Source organism: Hemiscyllium ocellatum, chromosome 5 (genome assembly GCF_020745735.1).
Source record: "Hemiscyllium ocellatum isolate sHemOce1 chromosome 5, sHemOce1.pat.X.cur, whole genome shotgun sequence".
NCBI classification, from domain to species: domain Eukaryota; kingdom Metazoa; phylum Chordata; class Chondrichthyes; order Orectolobiformes; family Hemiscylliidae; genus Hemiscyllium; species Hemiscyllium ocellatum.
The window spans coordinates 22,222,478-22,238,773 of NC_083405.1; the positions used below are offsets into that span (position 1 = coordinate 22,222,478).

A 16,296-nucleotide genomic window follows, 5' to 3' on the forward strand; every position below is an offset into this window, starting at 1 on the left:
AGATGACAAATGAAATCAGTGGAGGCAAGTAGCCATAACACTGCTGATTGCAACAGCAGCATGCACTTACATTTTATTTTTGATGTTAAAAAAAATCCCCAAGTGTTTCACCAAGCTGAAAGATGAAGGTAAAAACAGCAAAAAGCTGTCTGGTCATGCACAGCTAGATGGATTGGTGCAAACCCAAAGGGGTATATTTAACATGTGTGATGAACTGTTACACCTCTAACTGTTATACAATGTACAATGTTCAATGTTCTATTATGGCAGGGAAATCCAAGCATTAGAGCCAATGAAGAAAGGAGAACTAAAGCAGATCCCTAGTTTAAACACCTGACCTATGTGGAGTGATGAAAGAACTTGGACTTCTCTTACACTTGAGCAGAAAGTGTAGCTTAATTGAAGGTGTGACAAAAATTACACTTGCGAGTGGTGAGGTTATGACATGGGCTGACATTTCTGTGCCATTCTTCAAATATAATCAGTGCTCTTAAGGGATGAAATTATTTCAATTTTAATAAGTTAAAGGTGTTACGAACTGTAGAGGGGCACAAGCTCCAAATTGCAAGAGAGAAAGTTCATAAAGGAGACAAACTTTAAGTATTTTATAGAGAAAGTCTGTATGTGAAATGGACTGCCAAGTGTGCTAGTTCATATGCAGGCTAAGGGGAAATTGGCAGATATTTGCGAAGGTAGAGTGATGTATCCCACTCCTGAATGCAGTTAGTAATTTTTTTACACAGGCCTTTTCTTGTTCAGTATTTTCCAAAGTTCTAAATATATTGCACATTATAATTTAGTTACTTATTAGTGTTCTTGAACCTATATCATCATACCATTTAATGTTTCATACAGTAAAATGGTGTCTTTCCTTAAAGCATTTCCTTCTCCTGTGCTGAACTGAATTTTCTTTCGTGGTTCCTCGTAGCTTATCCCTTTCACACTGGGGATCAGCTGTGCCGTGCTTTTCTGCACCCTTTATAGAAGAAGTAATGTGATGACTAAAAATGAACGCAGTGTAATAAAGTTTATGGCCTAGAAATGTGATTACCCAACACATTTTTTTAAAAATGGAAAACAGGTGCTACACTTCATAAGTGTGATACACACATGTTCAATCCAGAAGAGAAATTCTCTTCATCCCACATTTGTGAGGATGCTATGCAGTTGCCTTGGCCATCCATCTGTAACAATCATTAGGCCACCACTTCATTAAGCTTTATTCGTAGTCTGTTCCCATCTGTCGGGCTTGCTTGGTGTTATTGATGCATATGTTCCTGTGTAGTCTGACCAAATTATTAGAACAAATTCTGCGGTCTTGGGAGATTTTGTGAGCGTGTTACAACTAATTTTTAACTTTGATTTAATTATATTAGTTGTAATGCTTTGTGACTCATTACATTGGTGAAGAATACCTTTTTTTTATCTCGATAGGCCACAGTATGGAGGAAAGTTCTGTGATGGTACCCATCGTACATACAAGCTTTGCAATAATCAAAAATGCCCTAAAAATAGCATTGATTTTAGATCACAGCAGTGTGCTGAATACAACAGCAAGCCATTCCGAGGGTGGTACTACAACTGGAAGCCATATGTTCATGTTGAAGGTAAATATCTTTTTTGGGCTGCAAATCATAAGCAATATTATGTATTCTGTATGGTCAAATGTGAATGTTATTTTGTTTTTTTAATACAAGTAATTTTGATTTCAAAGTGAGCTAGCAGTGATAATAGTAATCTGCATTTGTATTGAATCTTTTATCTAATAATATGTTCAAGCAGCTTCTTGTATTTGAGAATGGACTGGATATTAGTTGGAGATTCAAAAGGCAGAAATGATTATCAAAAATATGTTGGAGGATGCTTTTAAGGTCAGCAAAAAGCAGGAAAAAGAAGTTGACGGGTAAGGTTTCAAAAGATTGGACGTGGATAGATAACACAGACAGAGTAACAAATATCATTCCTGCGCACAAGTGGGGTTGACAGAAATGTGATCAGGGCAGAGTTGAAAAGCTGAAGAAATGGGCTCAGATTAAAGGCTGAAACATTTACAAACTCAAGTTGTTGGAAGACCAAGGTATGAATTGTATATCAGATCAAACATTTTGAATTGATGCCTTGGGAGACTGGAAGGTTCTGCAGGTAATTAATTGGATCATGGATATCGGCGAGGAGAACGTGTGTGGAAAAGAGAACAGACAGCAGAATTTTGTACAAGTCGCAGTTTGTGCAGAGAGATGCTTGGGAGATAATTGAGGAGCTTTTTAAAGAAAATCGGTGTTGACATTTGAAAAGTGTAGTTATGAAGTAGAATAGAGTTAGTAATATTAACTAGGTCAAAGAATAAAGACCTAAAAAATAGACTTGATTCCCCTGATGGCAATCATAAAAATTGGGTGCTGAAAAGTATGATATGGTGGTCTGCCGGCACATGGTTCTTCCTTGGCAAAATCTCCATATTGTCATGGGACCGAACCTGAAATGGTTCCTCACATCTGTAAGATCTGTCGGTATACATTCCTAATGAAACTAATTGTTGCATGCGAGAGACAAACCAGCAGACCTTGAAGGAACGAGTGGAGGCTCGTGCAAGGGAGGTCTGAGCATTTGAGTCACCACGTTTTGAAACCAAAATGAGTATTAAACCTCCCAATGCAACATAAAATCATAGTTGGGGGGGGGGGTGTAAACTCGGTGAGCTGGCCTATTTTTAGTAGTCTGGCTAGCTGCAAGTTAGAGCCTTGTGTCGACCGCAAGTTCCGATGCATTTGTGGCGAGTGAGGTGGCACAGGAGCAAAGGCAGAAAACTCTCCACGAAGACAGCCTTGGCCACATCACTGCAGATAATCCGTGGCCCTTACACAATAGGTACTGTTTGGTTTTACGCTATCTGAGACAGTGTTTCCCTGTGTGAGCTGGTCACTTGACATTGCACCCTTAGCGTAGTTGGAGTCATAGAGATGTACAGCACGGAAACAGACCCTTCTTGTCCAACTTGTCCATGCCGAGCAGACATCCCAACCAAATCACGTCTAGCACTTGACCCACATCCCGCTAATCCCTTCCTATTCATATACCCACCTAGATGCCTATTAAATGTTGAAATTGTACCAGTCTCCACCACTTCCTCTGGCAGCTCATTTCATACCTGTACCACCCTCTGTGTGAAGACGTTGCCCCTTAGGTCCCTTTTAAATCTTTCCCTTCTCACCCTAAACCTATGCCCTCTAATTCTGGTCTCCCCCACCCAGAGAAAAGACCTTGCCTATTTACCCTATCCTTGTCCCTCATGATCTTATAAACCTCAATATGGTCACCTCCCCCCCCCCCCCCACCCCACCCCAGCCTCCAACACTGCAGGGAAAACAGCCCCGGCCTATTCAACCTCTCCTTATACCTCAAATCCTGTATCCATATCAATGTTCTTGTCAATCTTTTCTGAGCCCTTTCAGGTTTCACAACATCTTTCTAATAGGAGGAGGGTCAGAATTGCATGCAATATTCCAAAAGTGGCCTAATCAATGTCCTTTACAACCACAACATGGCCTCCCAAATCCTATACTCAATGCACTGACCAATAAAGGAAAGAATGCCAAATGCTGCTTTCACTATCCTATCTATCTGCGACTCCACTTTCAAGGAACTATGAACCTGTACTCCAAGGTCTCTTTGTTCAGCAACAATCCCCAGGACCTTACCATTAAGTGTATAAGTCCTGCTAAGATTTGCTTTCCCAAAATGCAGCACCTCACATTCATCTAAATTAAACTCCATCTGCCACTTCTCAGCCCATTGGCCCATCTGATCAAGATCCTGTTGTAAGCTGAGGTAACCTTCTTCGCTGTCCACTACACCTCCAATTTTGGTGTCATCTGCAAACTAACTGACGATAACTCTTGTTTTCTAATGTCTCCAAGGCACCTCTCAATCTTTATTGCTTCTTCCAATCCTATACCACTTTAGCACTTCTTCAGTTCTCACCTTTGTAAGCATCCTTGATTTAAGTAGTCAACCATTAGGGGCAATGCTTTTAACATGACAAGTTGGATCAGGTTTGTGTTCTGACATCTGAGTGTGCAGAATCATTAAGCCCAATAGTTTTTGAGCACTTGGTTTTCTCTGGGTAGAGTGTAATTCCTACAGATGCTGAGGGATGTTTCGAAAGTGCTCAGTCCATTGGACATCAGGAAGATTAACAAACTTAACACACAATTTTTTTCATATCAGAAGGAAATACTCCCACAAGCAAGCTCATTGGCTTACATTTAGTCAGATGGGATCAGAAAGCTCACTCCACACATTCAAATCAGTTTCAGACTGTCTTTCCTAGGAGGGGGAGAGCAACTTGCAGGAAGATACAGCCTGCAGCAAGACACAGTCCTACCAGCAGCACCTCACATTACACAGAAACCAATACCTATAATTTCACTTCTGCTTACAATGCATTGTTAGGAAGAAGTGCAGTTGTAGCATTTTCAGCTTTAGTCCTGCACTAATCTTGAGCCATTGTCACTTAAGAGTTTTCTTAGCAATTTAGGCAGCATTGTAACTGTTTTTACTAAATTAAACCAAACTTTTATGCAAAAATATTCTTTGTAGTAAAGCAAAATACCAAGGCTGCTGGAAATCTGAAATAAATTCAGAAAAACCTGGAAATATCCAGCAGTAGAAAGAGCGAATCAGAGTAATATTTCATATCAAAGACCATACGTTAGTACTGGTCACAGATTATAGAATCATAGAATCTCTACAGTGCAGAAAGAAGCCATTTGGCCCATCGAATCTATACTGACCCTCCAAAGAACATGCCACCCTGAACCAGCCCCCCCACCTGTCCCCATAACCCCACATTTCCCATAGCTAAATCACCAACCCTGCACACGCCTGGACACTACAGGGCAATTTAACATGTTCAATCCATGTAACCTGCACATCTTGGGACTGTGGGAGCAAACGGTGGCACAGTGGTTAGCACTGCTGCCTCACAGCGCCTGTAGACCCGGGTTCAATTCCCGACTCAGGCGACTGACTGTGTGGAGTTTGCACATTCTCCCTGTGTCTGCGTGGGTTTCCTCCGGGTGCTCCGGTTTCCTCCCACAGTCACAAAGATGTGCGGGTCAGGTGAATTGGCCAAGCTAAATTGCCCGTAGTGTTAGGTAAGGGGTAAATGTAGGGGTATGGGTGGGTTGCGCTTCGGCGGGTCGGTGTGGACTTGTTGGGCCGAAGGGCCTGTTTCCGCACTGTAAGTCTAATCTAAAAAAAACCAGAGCACCTGGTAGAAATGTAAGCACACACACTGACAGCGTGCAAACTCAAAACAGACCGTCACCCATGGCTGGAATCGAATCCAGGACCCTGACGCTGTGAGGCAGCAGGGTGAACCACCATGCTACTATGCATCGTGAAGCAGTTAAATTCTTCTCTCGCCACTGATGCTGCCTGACCTGCTGAACATTCCTTGCAGGTCCTTTAAACAGCTTTTAATTGCCTTTGAATTAATCTTCAAACTGTGCTGCACTCTTCAAAAGTTAATTCTTAATGAATTCCTTTGCTCAACATGACTGTCAGACTTGGGAAATCAGATTTTTTAAAACAATTTTTCACCCATTGTCAGCATCTTGTGTTTTTCTTCTTGGCAGATTTGGGCAAAACATTAACAGCCTCTTATAACTGCAACCTTGCTCCTGCCCTATTTTTGGGAGGTTGGGATGCTCTGTTGTACATCCCTCCTCCTATCCCAAACATGTCCGGCTGTCTGCATTTGGGGCCAGAACTAACAGAGAGGCTCTTGTGTGCCCCCACGCAGGTATTGAGAGGTGCTGCTTGCCTGTGTTTCACCAATTCAGTCTCACTGCCCTCCCTTCGAGGACCTGCCTGTGACTACATACAGTGTTCCTGATAGCCACAGTTCCTGTTGCCCAGTTCTACCAAGCTGGCTTGGGATGCCTGTTTCCTATCGGTGGATCATTTAGTAAGGTTAAAATGAGGTGTAGACCTGAAAATCTCAGCAAATTCTCCTCTGTGGAAATGGATAAACTGGTATTGAAGAGCAAATTATAACCCATTTATCACAATGGTATGACGCTTGCTACTGAAGTGGGCAGTTTTCAATTTCTTCTTCTTGTAGATGAGCGGGCCAATTTGTGGGCAATTTTGCCAGCAGAGATCTCTACTGAGATGGTCTATGTTTATTTGACATGAGACTGTGTCAAAAAAAGAGGAACCAATCGTCTCCTCAGTTCAAAACCAGACCTAAGACCAAAAAGAACAGCGTAACTGCCAAACACATTGATAAGAGCAGCAATCTAAACTTTAGAATTGACAACAGCTGTCTGTGGTGCATGCCTCTAATTAAATTTATTCTGAATACTTCAAGCCTTAATGAACAGATTGGCATGAATCGCTTGTTATAGTCCAACAAAAGAACTATTCTTTCTCCAAAAGATAAATGGCGCATTATGCCTTAGTCGTTCTAAGCCCATGCTTAAATTGCATTTAAGATTTATCCTTCTTAGAACGTGTTTCAATCTTCTTTTGTGCACAGTGTATTTATTCCCAGATTGATAATAAATCTAATCATATATCCATTTATCATTTACAGACCATGATCTTTGCAAACTGTATTGTGCGGCAGAAGATTTTGACTTCTTCTTTGCTCTTTCAAGTAAAGTCAAAGATGGAACACCATGCTCTGAGGAAAGAGCTGATGTATGCATTGATGGTGTATGTGAGGTAAAATGGATTAGTTATGATTATTCCCATACCCACCCTGCCACAGACTGTATAGATGCAAAATCTGTGCAACAGTACAGCTGAAAACTATACAATATATGTAGTTTAGTTTTAATATCCTTCCTTTCAAAGTGCAGGAAGTCAACATAAGACATATGTAACGACATTTTAAACAGAAAAGCAAAATTGAATTTATTATGCTGCTGATACCCCAGTCTGAAATAATTAAAAGATAAATCAGCCCATTTAGGGGAGTTCTAACCCCCAAGGATGGGTGGCTAAGGGCAAGTGAAAAGGTAAAGATTTAAATGTCAAAAACACTTCAAACCTACCAGCTTCTTGGTTTAACTAAAGCAGATCGAGAATTGGGTGAGTAATTTACTCCAGTGCTAGGTGGCTCACTGAAATCTTTCAATTTTAACCCATGCAGGTCAGGTTTCCCAAGGCAGGAGACTTGGGGCAGACAGGAGCAGTTGAAGGTGAACAAACCCATGTGGTTACTGCATTTAAACCACTGCCTGTGGGTCAAGGGAAATACAATAGCTTTATCCAGGCCCTACAAGCTTTCAGTCTTTTTTTTTGCCCTCCACATGTGCTGCCTGTTCTGCTGAGTATTTCCAGCAGTTTCTGTTATTGTAGATTACAACCTTACCCCATAACCGATACCCCACAATACCCCGAATCTCCAGAAGGGGGCAGGCTCTGCCACAACTAGTGCTTACCCCACTCTCAGATTGCACCCCCACAATATCTCACTTAGCTACTAATACACCTTGACTTTGTTCCCACCTAAGAGGCCTGCTCAGTTTGGCTGTTGCCGTAAGAACTCTGTTCTTGTTATTTTTATTACAGAGGTTCTGGTTGAGGAATCCTCCCCTGCACTCCTCTCAGCCCTAAGTAAATATTGAGAGCACTGTTGATTTTATACTGATGTGAGCATATCTAAGAAATGGAAGTTAGGCTCTGGTCTGACAATGACGGTGGCCATTCCCTAATATCAGGATGTTGATGTATTCATTTTTTTAATATAAATATATAAACTGCATAAGACAGAAGGAAGTGACTGGACAAATAGTAGGCTGGAAAAACACAGCAAGGCCAGGTGGCATCATGAGGTGGAGAACTCAACGTTTCAGGTATTAACCCTTCGGGACTAGATGTGAGGATGAAGGGAGCTTCCCTTACCCCCACATCTAGTCCTGAAGAAGGGTTAATACCCAAAGTGTTGACTTCTCCACCTCCTGATGCTGCCTGGTTTGCTGTGTTCTTCCAGCCTGCTGTTTGTCTAATTTGGATTCCAGCATCTGCAGTTGTGTTGTCTCTGGGAGGACGTGGGGGCAGGTGGAGGGGCTCCCAGCACTAGAAGTACTCCTGTCTCCATAAGTTGAAGGAGCCTCACACCTCATCAGCAATCTCTCAAGCCAACAAAATGACACCCGGGCCCTACCAGTGTGTTCAGCCTGGGAACGTGGCTTCGTTACTGAGCAATCAGGGGCGTTTCTTTCGTATTTTAAGCACAGCTTGTTTAGAAAGGAAGTCTGCCCAAGAAGAGTTGATTTTTTTTTCTTTTCTGAGGGATGAAGGTCCTTTACATTTGTTCATTTCTCAACCAATGTTTCTACAATTTATGACCTCTTTGGCATTTGGGCATACGTAGCACCTACATCTCCAGTGATGCCAGCACCAGCCTGTGATAAGCTAAACAAAGGTCTCTATAAATCAAGAAATGGTTAAAGATTCTTTCTGGGCACAGCCTGAATTTTACTCCAGGAGTCAATCCCACATGGAATTTTTGCTTCATTCCGAAACAAGGAAGTCCTAATAAAATACCAAGGCCAGACCTAAATAAATGTGTGTCTGTAGATGGATTTGCACTTGTTTCAAAAGTAATTCTAATCCATTATGAAATACTTAACTTGAACCATTAATGGTCAGTATTTTGCAAAATTCTGTATTCTCCATAAAATACACAGAATCAGAAATAGCGTTCCAGAGATATCTACTTGAATAAGAAATTGAATTACAAAATGCTGTTTTTCTGCACTTATATCTTTTTATGGAGAACCTGTGAGTGATTTGTTAAAATCCCATTGGCAACTATTGTGTCTCCTTTGGCAGGAACATTTTTCATAGTCGCTCCTGGTTTCAATTGGGACAGCAGAGGGAAAAGAGGCAATGTTGGGTGGCAGGTTTTGGGCACTGCAATCCCCAAATACCACCAGCTCTATCTATCAAACAATGTTTGATGCAGTCACTGCATACAGGGGGAGACAATATGTTTCCCTGTGCCATCTCCCATCTATCTACTCTTCTTGTTACAGGTCTGGCAAAAAAAAATGACCTTAGACGTAAGCTAGCAGCAGTAGTGGCCCTGATCTCTACCGGTCGGAAGGCACAGGCCCAGTTAGAGGTCTGTTCTTTTCCAACCAGGCCTTACACCTTCAGGGCTGTACTGTATCTTTAATGTCCCTCAATACCTGATTGGGTGGTGTCATACTGGTGCAAGCATAAATCCTCCTGATTTTCCATGTTGACATTGGCAGTCTTCCTTTTGGCAAAGCAAATTTTGTCAAAAGCCCATCTTTCATGCTGAGGAGCTGCTGTATATAATGCTTTCTATATCCCCGTGGCCCAGCAAGCTCAACCTCTGTGTTCCTGATGCAATTGCATGAATGTTGTAGTTTTGTCAGCCCAATTTCTTGAAAAATTAATCATTCATTCGTGAATATTTGCCATATTCAAGCACTGATAGAGTTGTTTACCTGAACCAGTCAGTTCAGCCTAAACGAAAACAGTCAAAACCGCACTGATAATAAAGAAGTAAGCTTCTTGTTGCCTAGTGTAGCCTTACAAAATCCTCATGGAACAGCTACTGTCAAATTGCTCCATCAGTGTTTCAGACTGAGTGGAGATTGATCACTCAATTAAGAGTGCCCCAGCAGTAAAGGAGACATTCCACTGTTACGAAGGCCCCTGAGTAATATGTTAAATTAGAATGGTGCCCTTTGTGCAGAGTGATTCTGATTGAATATAGTCTTATAATGGTTTCCAACAATTTTAAAATAGATTTGTATGAATTGTGTTCCCAGTAAGGTACAGAAACCAGAGACACCCTGCCATTTTCAGTCATTCAGTCAAAATCACATGTACGTTCTATAGCACAATACCTAACTGATGTGCATTTGTCCCTTTTCATTGCTCACAGGCAGTTGGATGCGACCGTGTACTGGGTTCTAATGCTGTGCCTGATGCATGTGGGGTCTGCAAAGGAAACAACTCAACCTGTAAAATCTACAAGGGCCAATACAGCAAACAGCACTATGTCAACCGTATGTTTGATCTGTGTAATGTATTGAGTCTTTCAGTCTATTACTCGTTTAAGTATTTGACTTTCTGAGGTAGAATCTAAAGCTTTGTGCTTCACAGGTTTCTTGAACAATTATCATGTAAAATTTAAATCCGCGATGACTTTCATTTGTTCAATTCTTAACCTGTAATCGCCAACACACCTTGGCCATCTAATTTGGGATGTGGCCACAAATTTGGCAATAACCGCAAAAAAAAACTTAACGTGCGAACTTAGAGGCTCACAAAATAAACAGGACAGCTCAGTGGGAGTAAAAAAAAAATTTCAGCACAATAAAGTTATTTTTTTGGAAGTTAGACCAAATAGCCTAAAAGCCATAATTTTGTATCTATACTGTGTAACCAGTTAGAATGATAAGTAATTTATATAGATGGGTTGACTAAACAAAGAATTTTCTTCCTGTTGCATGAATATGCTTTTCATATTTGATGCAACTTCATGGCAACCCCAATTGGAATTCTATTCCATGAAATCCGAAACAGAACAGAGTTAGCAGATGGACCGCCCTTCCCAAATTTGCATTCTGTCAAGCAAACTTCATAACAGGATGGCCATCTCACAATGTCTACTAGCTATATTCTTTGATTTAGTATTTCTCTGAAAGATTGTGTTTCAGATTCTAACCATAGGACTTGCTACTCTATTTTGTACCTTTCGACATAGAACTCAAAATATTTTGTACTTATATAAATTGAGGATATAAGTATATGAAGTGAATTTTCATTTCTCTCCAACAGAATACTACACAGTCGTTGTTATTCCTGCAGGGGCGCGTAGCATTCGTGTATATGAGGTAAACATCTCCAACGCTTATATTGCTGTTCGAAACCAACAGCAAAAATACTATCTCAATGGCCATTGGACATTGGATTGGCCTGGACGGCACAGATTTTCTGGCACAATATTTGATTACAAAAGGCCCTTCAATCACCAGGAAAGCCTTTCAGCCATGGGCCCTACGAATGAAACACTGGTGATAGAGGTATGTTGGTGCATTCTTTCAGGGAAACAAGCCCCAGTTCTTGATGTAGTAACATCATCATTCGAGCACTGATAATAGCCAATGCACAGTTTCATCAGCCCTTTTGACTCTGTTTATATGTTAATGTTGCACTGTGAAGAGACAATGAAGGACTGCAATTCTGTCTCCTGAAGCGAAATTCCGAGTTGAGAAATGTATGGCCCTCTGGTTCATCGCCTGTCCGCTAAAAGATATGTGTGGTTATCATCAGTAGAAAGTGGGGGGGGGTTGCGGTAAGCAAAAATAATAAAAACTAGGGGCCGAAGTAGGCACTGCAGTTCTTCAGCCTGCTCTGCCATTTAGTATGATCATGGGTGGTTTCATCTCAGCGTCAACTCCATTTTCCTGGCCAACCACCATAACCCTTTCATCATCACGGACTGAAAGACCTCTTTATCTCCTCCTCAAATTTACTCAGTGTCCCAGCAGCTGCCACACTTTGGGTCGTGAATTTCACAAGTAATTCCTCTCTATCTCTGTTTTAAATCCGCCACGCCTTAACCTAAAATGATGACCTCTCAATCTACTCTGCCTTGAATCTAGAATAGGTGGAGATGATATTCATTTGTGACATAGTTACTGAGTGATCGTCACTGCGGGTCAACCTGCAGCACGTAGACTGCAGTGGTTCGAGAAGGCAGCTCACCACAACCTTCTCAAGGGCAACCAGCAACAGGCAACAAGTGCTGACCAGCTACGAGAGAATATAATAATATGCTGCCAGGTGTCATGACCACATCGATAGCATCCTCAGAGCGGCAAGTGTATTAAGAATTTGTACAGGGTTGTAAAAAGCCCCTTTTTGTTTTTGAGTGTTTCAATTTTAAAATAACCAGCTACTCAGCTTATGATTAAACAAGATAAAGGTTATTTTATTGCAAAACTACTACAGTTTTTCAAGTAAAAGTGGTGAGGTTATTAGCCAAAAACACAAATAGCAAAAATGAATAAGGTTTTAATGATGCTTTTAGAAATGAAATTAAGATCAGTCTCTAATATTATTGCAAGCCTGCTGCTTGCTTAAAGATTCTCTTTCCATCGTGGAGAAATTAAAAGCTGAATCAGATTGCAGCAGTTGTCACGGTTTCTCTAGCTCGATGAAAGTGAGGGACTGCAGATGCTGGAGAGTCAGAGTCAAGAAGTATGGCGCTGGAAAAGCACATCCAGCCAGGCAGCATCCGAGGAGCAGGAGAGTCGACATATCAGGCATAAGCCCTTCAGCATTCCTGATGAAGTCCAAAGCGTCAATTCTCCTGCTCCTCAGATGCTGCCTGACCTGCTGTGTTTTCCAGCACCACACTTTTCGACTCTAGCTTCTATAGCTGAATAGTTGGAGATTGCTCCAACTGAGCAGAACAGGGCCTAGGACATGGTGAAAGATCCTATGTTTCAATGTTTCAGCGCAGCAGGTTGTCGCTCATGCTAACCTTGGGTCATTAGGACCCGCATCTCCTCCACTTCCCGCTCCTCCGCCCTTGAGCCCCGCCCCTCCAACCGCCACCAAGACAGAACCCCACTGGTTCTCACCTACTACCCCACCAACCTCCGTATACAGCGCATCATCCGCCGTCATTTCCGCCAACTCCAAATGGACCCCACCACCAGGGATATATTTCCCTCCCCTCCCCTATCAGCGTTCTGCAAAGACCACTCCCTTCGTGACTCCCTCGTCAGGTCCACACCCCCCACCAACCCAACCTCCACTCCCGGCACCTTCCCCTGCAACCGCAGGAAATGCAAAACTTGCGCCCACACCTCCTCCCTTACTTCCCTCCAAGGCCCCAAGGGATCCTTCCATATCCGCCACAAATTCACCTGCACCTCCACACACATCATCTATTGCATCTGCTGCACCCGATGTGGCCTCCTCTATATTGGGGAGACAGGCCGCCTACTTGCAGAACGCTTCAGGGAACACCTCTGGGACGCCCGAACCAACCAACCCAACCACCCCGTGGCTCAACACTTTAACTCTCCCTCCCACTCCACCGAAGACATGCAGGTCCTTGGACTCCTCCATCGCCAGAACATAACAACACGACAGTTGGAGGAAGAGCGCCTCATCTTCCGCCTGGGAACCCTCCAGCCACAAGGGTGAACTCAGATTTCTCCAGTTTCCTCATTTCCCCTCCCCCCATCTTGTCTCAGTCGATTCCCTTGAACTCAGCACCACCCTCCTAACCTGCAATCCTCTTCCTGACCTCTCCACCCCCACCCCACTCCGGCCTATCACCCTCACCTTGACCTCCTTCCACCTATCACATCTCCATCGCCCCTCCCCCAAGTCCCTCCTCCCTACCTTTTATCTTAGCCTGCCTGGCACCCTCTCCTCATTCCTGATGAAAGGCTCTGGCCCGAAACGTCGAATTTCCTGTTCCTTGGATGCTGCCTGACCTGCTGTGCTTTAACCAGTAACACATTTTCAGCTCTGATCTCCAGCATCTGCAGACCTCACTTTTTACTCATTAGGACAGGCCTGGACTCTTTCCTCTCTCCGATATTGAGAAACGGTGACTTCTTTATGATGTTTCTCTCGTGGTCTCTGAACAAGATGGTGGGCTCACAAACAGACTTTTTTTTGTAGATCAAACCTCAAAATTGCTGCTATCCCGAAACTGTTACAGCACACTCCAATTTCAGGCATTGGGTCTGAAGCCATACACAGTTATTGGCCTTCTCTCAAGGTCATTGACATTCTTGATGTCTCACTACTAGCTCAGATGGCTCTCATCCTATCAATGCATTGGTGAGACAGGAAAACTATTCACATCTCCAGAAGTACCATTGCCAAGGAGCTTTCAAAACATTCATTGAATTTCAGAATGACCCTTGATGTCTTCCTGAACTACTTATGATCTGGACACATACCAGCACCTCTAAGGGGCCCAGGATGGATGGCACCTTCTTGGATACATAGTGTAGACCTGCAATGTTTGTCTATTGTGGTTACAAATTATTTGAACATTGAAGAAGTGGGATCGTTTTCTGTTGACAAAGATTGCTTGGAGTTGATAGGGTGCTCTTAAAGGGAAAATCCAGTTTTTAAATAAAGTTGTTAGACATGAACATACTGGTCGTAATGCAGCACTGTTCTGAAGTATACAAAACAAACCACAATAGTATGTGTCATTTACAAAGTTGTAATGGGTGTTATTTTCTGGGAACCAGTTGCACCCTCCACCCAAAGGAAGCAAGCCGCGACCAGGAATTATAATGGCCTCACTTCACGAGTGGCCTGATCAAAGAGAAACAATATAACAGGTGGGTTCTGGGTGAAGAGGGAATCAGTGACATCCCAGATATGGTTATGAGTAGAGCACTATCAAATGTCACAGAGAACTCCAGTTGCTCCTTGAAACACTGAAAAACCTGAAACATAACTGTAATCTTTAGAACTGCCAAGATGTTAATGATAAGAAGGAGTTGCAGTTTTTCCATGACAACTTTAACCCTGGCATAGACCACATCTATAGCTACAGAAATATCTGCCTGTTCCTGAATTAACAAATCCTCAACTACAACTGCTCATCCTTTCTTCTTACTCTCCCTAAGTTGCGAATACGGCCATGTACCTAGCTCTGGTATAACCCCCTTGCAGTATCCAAAACTGATTAGTGGGCAGGACTTTGCAGTACCTGACTGGCTGTGTTGGGCTGCCTGACTGTTACCCATTCCCTTTCTGCCTTCATGGTCTTAGCCTGACCATTTCCCTCAACATGCTGTCCAAATAATTGGCACCTGAGAAGAAATACCAGGGTGACTCCAGTCACCACTCGAGAACTGAAACCCAGAGCTGAGGTTTCTGTAGCTGGTGATACTCTTGTGTACGTGGTGATCTAGACCCAAGATGTCCTGTTTATTACATGGATGTATGTTCCATATAACCACAATGCCTGCTTTGTTGTAAAGTTAACATGAGTGATGTAAAGTTATTTTACTTCGGTTTTACATACGTTTACTTTATTTGACTTGACCTTGACCTCATAAAACTTACAACTGGTGAGAAACCATGCCATTAGTGACAATTCTGATCAATACTTAACACAAACAAAAACAGAAAATGCTGGAGACCCTCAGCAGGCCTGGCAGCATCTGTGAACAGAAAGCTGAATCAATGTTTCGAGTCCAGTGACCCTTATTCGGAACTTATAGTGACTAGGAACAGGTGGTATTTACACTAAAGACAAGGAGTCAGGGGAGTGCTGGAAAACAAGTGAGGGGATAGGTGGAGATGGAGACAAGAGAGAGGGCACAACAGTTAGGGAGACAAAAGCAGAGAGGAGAGTGCTCAGGATCAGAAAGGTTGATCGTGGAGACTGGAAGTAGGTGACAATGAGTCGGCTGTGCAGAAACCAGCCTATGCCGTGACAGAGTGTATGCTGTGGGGGTGGGTAAAGGACATGGAAGAAGGTGTTCAGCATCTAAAATTATTGCACTCAGTATTGAGTCCTGAGGACTGCAGGGTCATCGGATTATATGTGAAGAACCCCTGCAGTGCAGAAAGAGGCCATTCAGCCCACCAAGTCTGCACTAATCCTCCAAAGAACATCCCAACCTCCCCCAGACCCCTGCTTATACCCTGGCTAATCCACCTAGCCTGCACATTATGAGACACTAGCACAGCCAATCCCTGAAATCTGCACATCTTTGGACTGCAGGAGGAAACTGGAGCATCCAGCGGATGTATACACAGACATGGGGAGAATGTGCAAACTCCACACAGACAGTCACCCAAGGCTGGAATAGAACCAGGTCCCTAGCACCGTGGGGCAGCATTGCTAACCATTGAGCCACCAAGTGCACCCATTTTTCACGTGTGGAATATGACATGTTGTTCTTCCAGCTTGGGCCGGGCCTCACTGTGGCACTGGAGCACTGCAGCAAGCCTGAGACGGAGATGTTAGCCAGGGAACACCATGGTGTGTTGAAGTTGAAGGCAACAGGAAGCTTAGAGTCATTTTTGCAGACAGAACGTAGGTTTTCAAAAGGCATTCACCTGCCTGTCAACTGCCAGTACTGGTCAATTCCACGTTTAACAAGGCAACCAGACATCCTTGAAGTTTGAGTTCTATGTCAGAGTCTGACTCTCGATCTCAGTCTGCATTTAAACTTGGAAAGGACTTGCCAGAACTTAGTAACTAAACCCAATTTTCTCCTTGCTTGGACCTATGTATCT

The 16,296-nt window shown here is 43.0% G+C and overlaps 1 protein-coding gene across 1 annotated transcript in view; it reads left to right on the forward strand.

Moving 5' to 3' along the window:
• Positions 1-16,296, forward strand: part of LOC132815921 (A disintegrin and metalloproteinase with thrombospondin motifs 16) — a 256,517-nt gene that overhangs the window by 162,713 nt on the left and 77,508 nt on the right. Inside the window, exons 13-16 of the mRNA XM_060825296.1 lie at positions 1,435-1,607; positions 6,602-6,732; positions 9,938-10,061; positions 10,837-11,081. Coding sequence (XP_060681279.1) covers positions 1,435-1,607; positions 6,602-6,732; positions 9,938-10,061; positions 10,837-11,081 — 673 coding nt within the window. The remainder of the gene's footprint in view (positions 1-1,434; positions 1,608-6,601; positions 6,733-9,937; positions 10,062-10,836; positions 11,082-16,296) is intronic.